This window comes from Crocodylus porosus, unplaced genomic scaffold (assembly GCF_001723895.1).
Source record: "Crocodylus porosus isolate Cpor-Errol unplaced genomic scaffold, CroPor_comp1, whole genome shotgun sequence".
NCBI classification, from domain to species: Eukaryota; Metazoa; Chordata; order Crocodylia; family Crocodylidae; genus Crocodylus; species Crocodylus porosus.
Window position 1 is genome coordinate 10,514,842 of NW_017728928.1, and position 14,231 is coordinate 10,529,072.

Here is a 14,231-nt window from a genome sequence, read left to right on the forward strand (position 1 = left end):
GGTGTTAAGAACTGATAAGTTTCTACCAAAGGATGTTGTCCTGAGAGACACCAGGACATTCAGACAGAGGAGGCCGCAGTATATATGCAAGGAGCAAGCCAACGTGCAGGAAGAAAGGCTGATAGGACAGAAGAGAAACTAAAGTCTCATGGATTGTTTCCACTTGTTTCGACAGCAATGTGACTAGTCCTGAGAATAAATCAAACAAGACGTATCTCAGAGAGAAACACTAATACACTGGCACAGCCAGAGAGGTATGTATAGTAAGATCAACATGGAAAGGGAAACACAGACAAGCAAAGGGGAAAAGGGGGACATGATAGGGACCTAATGAGAAACAAAAGATGGTGACACGCTTTTATTGAAAGGCTCTTTTAAACTCCCTTCCCTTGGTAGAAACACATCATTTTCCTTTAGTTTCCACTATCTGAGACTACAGTACACCTCAGTGCATTGACCTCTCCTTAATCAACGAGCTTTCATGGAAAAAATGGATAATCTGTGAACAGGTTCCCTGAAGTTTCCAGTGGCAAGATGTCAGAAGCAAGGAATCCAAATCAAGGTTTTTAATCCCTTCTCATTTTGGAAAGAAAAGGAAGCTACACTAGGTCAGTATAAACATGGACATTTCTTCCTTTAAAGAGAACATCAATAATGTTTTTTTAGAAAGCAAATGTGTCAATCTCCTGCTTCCAGGCATCCTTTTTTTGGTAGCTCCTCCATTAGAGAAGCCATGGTGCTCACCATCGAACCTAGTAGGCTGTACACCTAAAAAAGAAAACAAAGACAACGACCTTTGCAATTAAACTCTGCAAAGAAATCTTTTCCATCTGCCCAAATGCTCACTTCTCTATTTAGCTTCATTTGAAGCTTATAAGCATAGGGGATGGTACAAAATGAAAGCAACTAAGGAGACATGACCAAAAAAGGAGATGGAAAGAGAAAGAGAACGGGTAAGGGGTCTGGCCAAACTCACTCCAACATAAAGCTTTTCATGGTATTTCTCAAGTACGGTGGGGTCCACTTGTTCCTGGCGAGGTAGTGCATGCTCTGAATCAACAATATCCATTGGTGAGATCAGTTCTTTCGCCTCCCGTACAAAACTGGAAGTTTTTAATCTTTTATCCCCTTTTGATTTCCTGCTGTTTGGCCTCTCCTGCTCACAGAAAGAAAAGTCAAAGGAGGAATCACAGGCCCCTAAATGGCAAAGCAGACTGCATATGAAAAATGGCAGCTCTTTATAGAGAAAAGGAATCAGGTCTTCCCCTGAACATGGTGGTACGCCACTTCAAAGTGCACGTCCTTGTGATGGCTTGTGTAGTCTTCCAGGACCTAGTTCTTCAATTTCCATGATTCGCTCTGCTACATACCTCTTTATCTTTTCCTGTTAACTTTGCTGTTCCTTTTTTCTCCTCTTTTTCCTTCCCGCCAGCTGTCTTCTTCTCTTCTTTCAGACAGATTTTCCGTTCTTCCTTTCCTCCTTTTACAATTTGCTTTGAGTCCACTGCAAAGCAAACGATTCCAATAATGCTAGGCCACTGCTTCCATACCCTGTACAAAGTCACATATTCAAGGCGTCTCGGCAGTCTAAGTGCAATGCACCACAATGTACCTTCCCTTTCCAGCTCCCTGAGGCTTAAGGACAGAACAAGTGATAGATATGTCACATAAAATCAATAATGACATTGCATTGTAAAACTGCAGAGTTGGAAGGGGCCTCGAGGATCATGCAGCCTAACCCTCTGCACAAATGCAGGATGCATTATTCCTAAATCAGGGGTGCTGAAACCTTGGCCCGTGGGCTAGATCCAGCCCCCACAGCCATGTCACCCGGACCACAGGGCACCCCATGGAGAACCCCACAGGCTGTGACTCTGTGTGCTAGGATGGCGCAGGATCCAATCCCAGTGTGCCCAGTGCACAGGGATGGCATGGAGCCCCATCCCTGCATGTGGGGGTGGCGCAGGGCCCAGGGCCCTATCCTAGTGCATGGGGGCCACCAAGACACAGGGCCCAATCCAGGCATGTAGGCCTGATCCTGGTGCATGGGGTCCAATTCAGCCTGAAGACCAGGCCCATGGGGCCAAAGGGCTGAGCACCATTCCCTTAAACCGTCCCTGTCAAATGCTATTCCAGCCTCTAAGGTAACATGACATTATTAGCGGTGTGAGAAATATGCCAAAACCCTATGAGGATTGTCATCCCACTAAGCCAACAGGTCCTATCCCTTTCTGACACCAAAACAGCATCAGTCATTTTTCTAACATGTTCTATCACAAGGGGAAATTGCTCAAAAAAGTCACATCAGTTAAAGCTCAGTAAAGTTGCTTGATGCTAAATGGTACTGAAATCCATTTATGATCTTCTGAGGCACAAGAGCTCTTGTTGCAAGGCCTTGTAGGCTGCTGTGCTAAGACACTAAGGTACCTGTTTCCCCTGGAACGATTTCTACATAAGGGTCCTTCTCGGGCATGCCCAGCAGCGATCTCAGCATCAGAGCGTGGCTTACCAGACCATCAATTGCTTCACGCCACAGCTGAAGGCTGAGAACAAAGGTATCAGGATTAGCCCTGGACAGAAGATGTGAGGGACAGCAATCGTATGCAGCTTGGCATAGACGGACAAGGGTAATGAGGGGTTTCATTTTCCCTCCTGTGTTGTTTTGCCCTAACCCAACGAATGTGAGTGCTTTGCTACTAAACAAGAGCTATTGCAGGTTATTAAAACGCAAGGCCTGACAACATCAAGTTTTACAGTGAAATTAGATCCCTTCTTCCTCCAGACGCATCCACTTTGGTGAATCAGTGTGGATCAGACTCATGCATATCTGGAAGCTGCTGCCTTCTTTTGTCAGGAATGTTTCTACTTGCTGCCCAGACAAGTCTCAGCTGGCACTGATATCCGCGATGGAGACTTTAGGCAGGCCTCAGGAGGTCCTCATAAACGTAAACCAGGACTTTGGCAGCAAACAATCCTGGAGAACAGGGATCTCTGGCACTCCCCAACGTGCAAGAGATCAACACTCTGATTTCTACCAAGAGTAAAATGGCATCTAGCACTTGGACAGCTGCTACACCTCAACTTAAAAAAAAGACCGCTGAAGATAGTTATCTGATCCCTAAATGGAATAAGTATGAAAGTTCTTTTTGGAGTTGGCCAAAGCAACTGCCTAAATGAGTGCGTCTGTAAGGCTTTTCTCTGTGATGATAACCTACCACATCTGGTAGAGGAGATCTGACTGAGCTGGCTTCTCTTCCATACAAAGCTCCAACGCTGCCTTGTTGAGTTGTGCCAGGGCCGCTTCTCGCTGGTCTTCTGTAGGGATTGACTGGATAGCCTGGTGGGATAAAAAGCAAGCAGCTTCTCAGCTCAAGACACAAGCAGTCCCAGAGGTCTAGGAGTTTTCTGGTGATCTAAAATGGGGATCAAAAGTATGAAAGCATGTACCCAGTGCACCTATATTGACAGAACTCAAGCTGACCCTGCTAGAGATCACGCTGGCACTGCAGCAACAGCGTGGATTTTGGCCCTGCTCTGTTGTGATGTCTAGACCCCCCTAATCCTGCACTGGAAAAAGAGAAGTCTCCGAGCAGAAGGGGCCATGAAGAAGCCATAAGGGCTTTATCACAATTCTACCCTACATGTTACTCAGCCCAGGATTTGGAAAAAGGGCTTTTCCTTCCCACTAAAAGATTTAGCTTTCCAACAGCGAATTACTAGAGTGTATATTAAATAGGCAGATTCATTTTTAAACTATCACGCCACGCCCACAAAAGTCTCCCTTGGAAATCTCTTGGGAGCGGTCAGTCGAGCTGAAGGATGATCCGTTCCGAGCTCGGTTCTCTCTGACACGCGAGTCACCCCTTACCCACAGCAATGAAGTCACAGTCAAACCCGGCAACAGCAACGCTGCCTCTTCACAACAGGATCAGAGCCCAGGGGGGTCAGCACCTGCTTAAAATCCTTAAAGGAAAAGTTCCAGTCAGACTGGTTCAGTTCCTCATCTTCCACAGGAGCTGGCTGACGGATGAGCTCCTCAACAACGCTCGTCCGGCGAGTAACCTCCAGGCTGCTCTGATAACCCGAGATTTCCTTCTGGCTGGACAGCTCCTGCATGGCGCTCTTCTGCCGAGAGATTTCGTCCTCCTCCGATGGTGGGGGAACACTTGTGGATTGTCTCCACAGTGCTTGGAGGTCCTTCACCACTTGGTGTCGATAGTGCAGCTTTGAGAGCAGGAGAGGAAAACGGAGGGGGGTGTCAAGACTCTTTTTGCAAATTAGGATTTGATGATTAAAATCAACACATTATCTCCTTCCAACCTCTGGCTTAGAAGCCTTGAGATGCATCAACCCCCTCATAGTCCCTGGAAATTGAATTCCCCAGGATATCAGCCAGGATACCCTATAGCCAACCTCACCCCTGGATTCTTCCTGTGGAACAAATCTTCTTCGGTGAGGTAAGTGTTCACCGGAGATGGGATTTGCTCTGGTGTCCTAATTCGATCAAGCAGCTCTTTCAGGTTCTCCTCCACGATAAGGGCCATTTCTCGCTTGGCCAGAGCAGCCTGGAGCATCAAGGCAAACACAAGAGAGATTCGAGTCCCTGATCCACACACACACGCATGGATAAATTCACAGACACGCTACTTTAAAAACCCAGCTGCAGCCAGAGATATACAAGTACACACATTTGTGCTGTTATTTATGACGGCCATTAAAATGAACATAAAAGCATCGGTATTTTAAAAATAATGGTGTCATTTTCAAACTCTTCTACAATTGATTGATGTACTATCGAGAACTATGCTTCAGTCACACCAATAAGGAATGAATGTCAACAAGGAAAAAAAAAAAAAGAGAAAGCATTTTTTTAAAGAAAAAAGGGGGGCAAGGAAAGTTATTTAAGGCAGACATGATCAGATTTTATACGAGTGGCCTGAAATGGATTTTGGTGCAATGTGGAAACCCCCTACACCTGGATTTAGAAACCCTGTGTAACCAGGTGTATTATATGCAAAAATCATCACCTTACCCAAAACCCCCATCTCCTGAAAATAAAAAGAGGGCATCCTGTACTCTGTGCTTACACACTTCATTCAAGGTTCACTGTTACCTTCACTTCTTCCCTTAGGCCAGCCAGTTTATCCTGGTACACAGCAATACCCCACAGGGATACCTTCAGCAGAGCCCCTCCTAATAATTCAGGGCACGTGCCAAACTCCCAAGACTCACTGAAGATCCCTGCTTTCTCTGACTTGAAGAAGAAGGAAAAGTGTCTAGTTTCCCCCGGCAGAATCACACCTAAAACAACAAAGCAAACCCATCAGGCACTTGTCTACAAGAGTGCCCTGGGCCAGATGCATCATTGTCCCAACACTTCACAGATCTGCTCATTTCCTGGTGCCAATGCCTTTGCTAGCTTTCAGCTGGAGATCATACTTCCTCTCAACTTACTTCCAGATTAATTCCTCCCTGATAGGCAGCTAAATGGAGTTTCATCTCCATACCGAAGGCTGTAATTTTACCTGGAGCCCAGCACTCATCACAGGGTCTAGCTGCCATTTATCTATCAGGAAATGACAGGGGCCAGACACGCTGCACATCCACCTTCTGGGGACTTGCAGACTTTTCTTGGAGACCCCTTGAATGGGATCTGTCCCCATAGTGTCTGATCTGGAGGCCCAAGACAGCCTTCTAAGGCAAATTACAAATATGCTTGCTCCAACCTCGGTCTGGATTCACATCCTCGTGAAACCCTTCAACAGAGTCCACTTCACATGACTGCGCTGGCATTGTTGAGCTTTAAGAGACACGTGTCTCACCTACCTGGTCTGGTATTGAAGTAGAAATGTGGCATCCCTTTCATCTTGGTTTCTTCGAAGGTGACCTTCTGGGGCAGTCTCCGCCAATCGTACCAGATGGCAGCTGTGCCATCATTGCTCATGGCCAGGTAGGATTCAACCTTCTCTCCTGCCACAACTTCAAAGGTGAGCCGGGCAGCAATGCCAACTTCATCCTATAGGGACAAGGAAGAGCCAGAGATGACAGTCTCTTCATACTGATAAGCATTGCCTTGTCATAGTGATATCTAGAGAGAAACTTAAACTACTGGAGGAATCCTAACGAGGCAGGCACCATGTTTCATAGCAAAGCATGGCTGGATGGGACCTCAAAATCACAGTATCAGAAGGAGGACTGGGAGATTTAGCTGACAAACCGGAAGAGAGCGCTTCAGGCTTTGTTTGCAACCCCTCCAGGCAAGCACAGTTTTAGCAGCCACGCAGTACCCTTCAGAATAACCCCTAAGCCATGTGGGAGAGGAGCTACACTCACTGTGCAGCTGTGGCTTAGGAAGCAAAGCAAGTTCAACCTCACCATACTACAAAGCAAGTGCCAGTTTACTTTGTGAGAGGTGCTGCCGCTGATCCAGCGAGCGGGCTGTCCACAGAAATTCAAAGACGGACCGAACACAGGTTCTGGAACCACGTCTGGATAATCTTCCAAGGGGTCTCTGCCGAGCACAGAAACAGTTACTGTCTGCTTGGGCTTGTGCAAGCCAGTTCCAAGGTGTTCAGGAACAGAAGGGTGGTTTCTCAAGAGACACATTAACATAGAAATAACGATCTGATTCGCTCTTTTCTGGGTTCACTCCCAATTAACCAGTTTATCTGTAGGGTTCTCAGGGGCCAACAGGCTGAAAATAGAGTCCCTCTTACTACAGTCAGTGCCTTTGGACTGCTGTTTCCAGGATAGATATAGAAACTTGAATGAGGCTGACGTGATCTCTGCTAAGAAGAAGCAGGACAGAATTCCTGAAGACAACAAGCAATCAGGGCTCATGGTAGAGGTGATATCTTTTATTAAACCATCTACATTTTGAAGGGGACAAAGTCCTGCCTCAGTCCTGAGGACACAGGATGGAACGGAGGCAAAATCCACCAAAGACTGGAGCAAAGGTAAGGCCCATGGATGGACTGGGAAACAGGGTATGAACAAAGAGCCAAAATCCCTTGTCACTACCAAACGGTACTTACCGACTCTCCAACTTTTCAGAGGCAACCTCCTTATCTTTCTCACTGGGTGGGAAAGGCTGTGCTGAGACAGAAGTGAAAGGCTCCCCTTTACCAATCACTTCTAGTCCATCTAGGTCCTTGGCAAAAATGCAGTTGGCATAAAGAGAGGGGAAAGGTCGGTTAATTTTTCTTCTTACATAAAAATCAGATCCAAGATGTAGGTGCAAGCAAGGTGAAATGCAGGCACCTGCACCCGAGCTACAATCTAAACCACTCTCAGGTGCTGCCTAACCCCAGCTGTGCCTAAACTCCACAAGTGCCTCAGACTTTGGCTTGAAAGTTTTCCCAGGTGCATACAGTTGTGCACATGTAAAGCTCCCAGTCATGGCAGGACTGAAGAGCCTGGCACATCTGGCCAAAGGGGACTCAGAAACCAGGTGTTTCTTTGCCTGAGGCCCCTGATCCGTGATCCACTCTGCAGTTTCAGAGCACACCTAACACATCAGGTGACAGGATCAAGCTCCCCAAAAAACACAGTTGTGACACCTGCTTTCTTCCAACATGCAGTGGAAAGGGAAGGTGCTGGTGTCCCCTACTTACCCAAGCCCAGTGGCTGGAACGATTACCCATGAAGTGGGAGACCCAAGCTCAATTCCTTTCTTCCTCTGCCTGAAGTGATTCAAGCCCATATCTCCCACCTCCTGAACAACATCACAATCACCAGGCAACAGGCTATTGTGGGACAGGGTCATTCTCCAACCCCACCCCTGCTGAAGTTAGGAAGAAAAGACTTCAAGATTCACAGGACCAGAAGGAAAGAGCCAGGAGGAGTAGGCTTTGCGGGGCCTAACTTTCAGACACCCAAGTTTTTTCTCAGAGACCCCAAGTTCCAGGTCAGGTTATGCTAGACTGTTACAGCCTTCAGCATGGAAGAGGCAATGCACAATACACTGCCTCAGTGGTAGTGGTAACAGCGAACAGTGCCACAATGCTATGGAGAGGGCCCTTTGTCTTACCGGCTGATTAAAATCCAGCTCTTCCAGGAGAGATCTGAGCTCCTGTCTTCGATGCTTCAGGAAAAGACTCTTGTCCCAGGTGAGACGGAACGGGGGCTCCTTCGGTGGCTGGGAACCTATGGCATCACCCAGACAGGGGCTCAACATTTAAGTTGTTTAACTCATGCCCTGAGCTTTGATCGTGCAATGCTCTGAATATCCCTGGACAACATCTCTAAGGAACACACAGCCTCATCAGGGTGACCATTGTCATAGCAGTGTCCAGCCCATGTTAACGAGGACTACAGCAGTGTAGCTTTTTATACACAGTACATCCCTCTATGTGACTGGATGTCCAAAAGAGTGTAACCAGCTTCGCCAGGCAGTGTGAACCTCTTCCCAGCGGCTTAAACCAGTGGAAGGTTATTTAATCTCTGCTGCTCTGCACCCCTTTCCCTCTACGCTTTGGCTCTGCCGGGGGGACGCCCCCTCACCTGTCTCCATCCGGATAGTCTGAGGTTTCCCGATGTGAGTGACTGGCTCTGGGTAGCCACATTCCTTCTGGGTCAACGTCAGGGTCAGGCCAGTGAGCTCATCTCCGATATAAGTGGACTGGTTCCAGAACTCACTTCCTACACGGTAGCCCTACGGCGGAAAACAAAGGTCACAACGACGGACACCTTCAGGCAAGAAAAACTCACCTGTCGATCTCACATGGGGAACTAAACAGCGGGCAACCTTTCCCATGGCACAGAAGAATACTTAGAAAGCTCTTCACAGGCAAGCAGAACAAGCAGCATTTCTAGGTGGCTACCGTCAAAGACAAAAAAATTTCTTACTTTTCACTCTGTGTTACCCGTGATGACCCCTCCTCAACCCAAATGACATAATAATTAATTGAAGGCCCAAGTGACACTAATGTGAGAAATTTGCATCAGCGTGGATATACTGTTAGTCCCATACATGTCCAGTAGACGCTACGAGGCCAGCATTTTAAACCCAAATTATGCTTCTCTTTAAAATAACAGAGAGCTCCACAATTCACCAAGGACCTGCAGTGAATCAGTAAGCATCTTCAACACTAGGTCCAATTCTTTACGGGACTAACACCTTAGCCCAACTTTCGCCCTTTCTCAAGAAGCGAATAGTCTGGAGTCTGCAGAAGTGAGATGCTCACCTTCCCAGGATGGAGAGCAGGGAGGCAGCGGTCAATGAGGGAACGCTCTTCCTGGACTCGTCTGAAATCATCTGAGAGATTCATCAGCAGCTCATCCGCTGGTTTCTGAAGCACCACTTAAATACAAACGCAATGGAGTCATCTCCGCTCCTAACCACAGTCCCAAAAATTAGCCTCACTTCTTCCAGCTACATCCATTCCCAATACTCATGTTTACTGTAACCTCCTTCCAGACGGCACCACTCCTCTGCCTCGCTCCTGCCACTAGCCACGACTGTATAAGCCACCAAGTCAGCATCCCCAGAGCGAGAATGCCCCGACCCACCTTGAATACGTGAAGCTCTGCAAATGTGCATGCAATTTCATAGCACCAGAATTACCCAAATTAGCTAGGCCTTAATCTTCTAGGGACAATAATAACTTACTGCAACGGTGTCTGTATCTCCCATGCCCACATGACATTCACACAACAAAGCTGCCCCAGCTGTACTCACTACACAGAGATTTCTGCTGCTTCTTCCTGAGGGCCATATTGTGATGCCAGTTCTGGAGAGCCTTATGCTGTGATGGTGGAGTCCAGTAAAACTTTTTCCTCTTCCCTCCCCCTTGTTTCTCTCTGTACTTCTCTAAAGCTGCCATTGTAACATCTAGGTGGGAATCATCAATCAGTTCAGCTACCTGGACAGAAAATAAAAGGCTATAAACAGTATCTCCAGCCATGAACAGCCATCACAATAGTAAATGGGGCAAAGAAAAAGAGTGCATTGGATTGCCACTGTATTTATTCAACCGTATCTCGATGGGAGAGGCCTGGCCTGCACAACACCATACGCAAGCAACTGTATAACTGGGCATCAGTAATGGTGCCGTTGCATTGCATTACCAGCTTCTCCCAGTGGCTACTCAGCCTGGATACTCTCAACAGAAGTGCATATGGAACTGCAATGGCTTTTTCTGTGGTGCTCTCCTCCTTACAGGACTTGCTAGACCTGCTGCAGCAGTGCCTATAAAGGCAAACAGTTTGCAATGCAGCTGGGCAACCCATGTTCGAGGCCTAACAGGTACCTGAAGCACATCAATTTAAATCAAAAGCGGCTGCACTCACCATGCTGTCTGGAACAGCACTAGCGCACAGCAGCACATTCATTTTACAAACCCACCTGAACATCTCCTCTAGCCAAGGCTTCTTTCTTGAAGTCCTGAAGACTTCCTAAGATGCTGTGCGGAAGAATCTGTTCACAGCTACCAGCAAACTGTCCTCCTGGCCCTGCAGCAATGGGAGACAGATTGCAGCCATTAGAACTGGGTATGAGACCACAGGACACCTCTCATCTCTTTATAGTGGGTAGAAACAATATCCAAGACTACAGAGTTATAAGATTTATTTCTGAACTGCAAACAGTTTTAGGAAGACCGAGCGTGAAAGGTAAAAGCTGAAGTTTAACCGTACCAGAATAAGTCAGTGGCTTCTTGGACTCTTCAGCATCAGCAGGATAAGCTACAAGGAGATGGGTTTTCTTCCCAACTTCTTCAGGCCGATGTTTTCGAATGAGGAATGTTTTAGTAATAGGAGTCTTCGCTGCTTGGGAACACTGGGAAGTGTGGAGCTATAGAAATAGGACAGAGACCCCCCCACTGAGACTAAGTGGAGTGCTTGACCCACCTCCACCCTTCTAATCCTGCTGGGAATTGGATATGGGTGAGAGGACTTCCTCAAGGTCCAGTAAAGTCCTGACTCCACATTTTAGCTCCTCCCTGGAACGGCATGGACCAAAGTGCTAAAGACATCAGATTAGGTGAAGTCTGAACCACCCTGCCTGCAGTCCTGATGGGGCTGGGGAAGGACCTCAGGGGGAGCAATTCCCAGCTCAGCAGCAGCGCTACCTCTTGTAGGGTCTGGCTTGGGTTTTAGGAGGGGAAAATGGTATTTTTTCAAATATGTGGAATTCTTAAATACTAGGAGTGTGATTCCAAACAGGCCAGATGGTTCGTTCTGACATCCGAAAGCGATTATCCCGTAATCCTCTGCTTCTGGGATTTGGTCCTGATGAGTTGACACCAGAAATAGGACAGGGCCACAGGGAACAAATGCAGAGCTCCTGTAGCTTGTTTCTACCCAAATAAATGGTGCAGGATCCCCCGTCTACCCAGAGTAAAAGGGAAGCGTCACTGAAAGCAGCTGCTCCCACCAGCAGAGGACACCACGCTTTGCACCCACCTTCTCCAGGTCTTCCACCTTAATTGCCAAAGCCTGGATTTCATCTCCTTGCAGGACAGAGATGACAGGCTCAGGCTCCTCTTGGATCGGTGGGGAGGGCTGATCAAATGTTTTGGCCTTCTTCTTATCTGAAACACAAATACCGGGAAGGACAGTGACTTCTGCTTCTGGCCCAACAACAATGCCCTGAAGTCAGAAGTGGTCTTCAAAATACACGGAAAACTAAAATTCAACATCTCTTGTGCTGAGCACATCATAATCGTCTGAGGATCTAGGGAAAAGCAGAGGTCAATCATCTTGTCTCCTTTCAGCTGGTTTAGGCATAAGGAGGGAAATTTTTAGGAAGCCTCTTTTCAGCACTTAGCAAAATGGAATGAAAAGAAAAAGAAACTCACTGCAAAATGGCAAGGAAAAAAAGGAAACATTCATGTGGTCACTCAAACATTGCATTAGGGCTTCTCAGAGCGCAGCTGGGTGTACAAAACGGCAAGACTTCTAAAATATTTACGAAGGCGACTTTTTGCTGCTCACAAACATACATTATTCATCACAACCTTGCTCATGAAAACAGACGGCCTTCCACTTCTCCCCTGAGCTAGGGGCTCCCTCGCTGCCATCTGTGTGCTCCCCAGCGTTGTGTCCATTCGGGCCCCTGCTCCATCTAAAGCAGTGATTCTCTGCCACAGCACCCCAGGGTGCCTTGAGATCATTTCAAGCGTGCTTCAGGGTGCTGTGCAATGTTAGCACCGTTAGGTGTACAAACATGATTATAAGGTAAACCCAAAGATTTCAAACAGAGCATTAAAAACTCTCTATGATCTGTCGAAGATCTCCACAACGGAAGAACTGCTCTAGTCTTTTTCTGCAGTCAAAACCCTAAAGGTCTCGGGGCGCAGTGGTGTTCTCATCAATCCTCCCTGTCTCAGGCTGTGGGCTGAGGAGGATCCATGTAGTGAACCACAGACTGCGGTGCTGGTGTCATCGGGAAGGCTTTGGCTTCCATGACCACAGCCCGCTCTTTGGCGAGAGAGGCAGCGAGCTGCTGGGAAGAGATGGCCTCCACCTCTCTCCCCTGGGGTGGAGGCTCTTCTCAGCCAGGCTGGCTGACCTGCTCCACCGGGCTTTAAACTGAACCCGCCGGGGGACAGGGGGACTACTGCCACTGCTGGCCCGCTGAGCAACCCTTGCAAAGCCAGCAGGTCGAGGCACTTAAGGGAGCCCACCCCTGCCCCCAGCCTTGCAACAAACTGTAGGCAGGGCAAGGGCCCCCAAGGAAACACTTGCATGCCTATACACAAATGCCGGGAGCCTGGGGAATAAACAGGAGGAACTTGTCCTCCTGCTAAAGGCAAGTAACTATGATGTCATAGGGATAATGGAGACCTGGTGGGACTCCACCCACGACTGGACCACGGGTATAGACAAGTGGTTGCTGCTCAAGGGAGCAATCCTGGATGTGCAAGCAAAGTCTATCCCATCTCGGAGGAAAGGCAGCAAAAGGGCACAGCAGCCCCCTTGGCTCTCCAGGGAACTGGCAGACCTCCTGCATCTAAAAAGACAGACCTACAAAGGATGAAGGATTGGATTCACCTCCAAGGGGGAATACTCTGCACTGGTCCCGACCTGCAGAGAGCGAACCAGGAAAGCCAAGGCTCCAACTGAACTCCGGCTAGCTACAAATATCAAGGACAATAAAAAGTCCTTTTTTATATATGTGAGGAGCAAAAAGAAAAGCAAGGGCAACATTGGACCCCAGCTAAACCAGATGGGACAACTGACAACCGACACCCAGGAAAAAGCAAACTTGCTAAATAGCACTTTGCATTGGTTTTTCATCAGTCCCATGGGATGCCCATGCCCACTGTAGGACAGCGAGGCCTGGGTGAGGGAGATTCCCTGCCCTCCATCGAAGCTGACCTCGTGAAGGAAAACCTCGACAGGCCGGGCACCTTCAAGTCAGCCGGCCCTGACAATTTACACCCCAGAGTACTCAGGGAGCTGGGGAGCATCATAGCCCAGCCCCTGGCACAGATCTTTGAGAGCTCCTGGCGCTCTGGTGCAGTGCCCGAAGACTGGAAGAAGGCCAACGTGGTGCCGATCTTCAAGAAAGGGAGGAAAGTAGATCTGGCAAACTACAGGCCCATCAGCCTGACCTCTATCCTTGGGAAGGTCTTGGAAAAGATCAAAGAGGCCATCCTTAACAGCCTGGCTGAGGGCAACATCCTGAGGGATACCCAGCATGGGTTTGTTGTGGGTAGGTCTTGCTTGACCAATCTCATTTCCTTCTACAGCCAGGTGACCTATCACCTGGACAAGGGAGAAGAGATTGATGCCATATATCTTGACTTCAGAAATGCCTTCGATCTGGTATCGCATGATCACCTCTTGGTGAAACTGGCCAGTTGTGGCCTTGGGTCCACCATGATCCGCTGGCTGGGAAATTGGCTCCGGGGCCGGACCCAGAGGGTGGTGGTTGATGGAAGCCAATTGTCTTGGTGCGCTGTGACCAGTGGGGTCCCTCAAGGCTCTGTCCTTGGGCCTATATTGTTTAACATCTTCATCAGTGATGTAGACATTGGTGTCAGAAGCGGACTGGCCAAGTTCGCTGACAACACCAAACTCTGGGGTAAAGCCTCCACACCTGAGGACAGGAGGGCGGATCCAGGCTGATCTTGACAGGCTCAGGAAATGGGCAGACGAGAACCTGATGGTGTTTAACACCGAAAAACACAAGGTTCTCCACCTTGGGAGGAAAAACCTGCAGCATGTTAGGCTCGGCAGTGCTACGCTGGCTAGCACTACAGACAAAAGGGACTTGGGGGTCATGA

The 14,231-nt window shown here is 48.2% G+C and overlaps 1 protein-coding gene across 1 annotated transcript in view; it reads right to left on the reverse strand.

Moving 5' to 3' along the window:
* Positions 1–609: 609 nt before the first annotated feature.
* The window catches only part of MYCBPAP (MYCBP associated protein), a 16,198-nt gene continuing 2,576 nt past the window's right edge, over positions 610–14,231 (reverse strand). Inside the window, exons 2-19 of the mRNA XM_019542486.1 lie at positions 11,404–11,531; positions 10,636–10,792; positions 10,346–10,452; positions 9,680–9,863; positions 9,186–9,301; positions 8,503–8,653; positions 8,030–8,145; positions 7,035–7,150; positions 6,403–6,511; positions 5,827–6,016; positions 5,114–5,301; positions 4,419–4,565; positions 3,952–4,224; positions 3,216–3,337; positions 2,428–2,543; positions 1,371–1,504; positions 977–1,156; positions 610–768 (exon numbers count right to left, since the gene is read on the reverse strand). Coding sequence (XP_019398031.1) covers positions 679–768; positions 977–1,156; positions 1,371–1,504; positions 2,428–2,543; positions 3,216–3,337; positions 3,952–4,224; positions 4,419–4,565; positions 5,114–5,301; positions 5,827–6,016; positions 6,403–6,511; positions 7,035–7,150; positions 8,030–8,145; positions 8,503–8,653; positions 9,186–9,301; positions 9,680–9,863; positions 10,346–10,452; positions 10,636–10,792; positions 11,404–11,531 — 2,624 coding nt within the window. The 3' untranslated portion in view covers positions 610–678. The remainder of the gene's footprint in view (positions 769–976; positions 1,157–1,370; positions 1,505–2,427; positions 2,544–3,215; positions 3,338–3,951; positions 4,225–4,418; positions 4,566–5,113; positions 5,302–5,826; positions 6,017–6,402; positions 6,512–7,034; positions 7,151–8,029; positions 8,146–8,502; positions 8,654–9,185; positions 9,302–9,679; positions 9,864–10,345; positions 10,453–10,635; positions 10,793–11,403; positions 11,532–14,231) is intronic.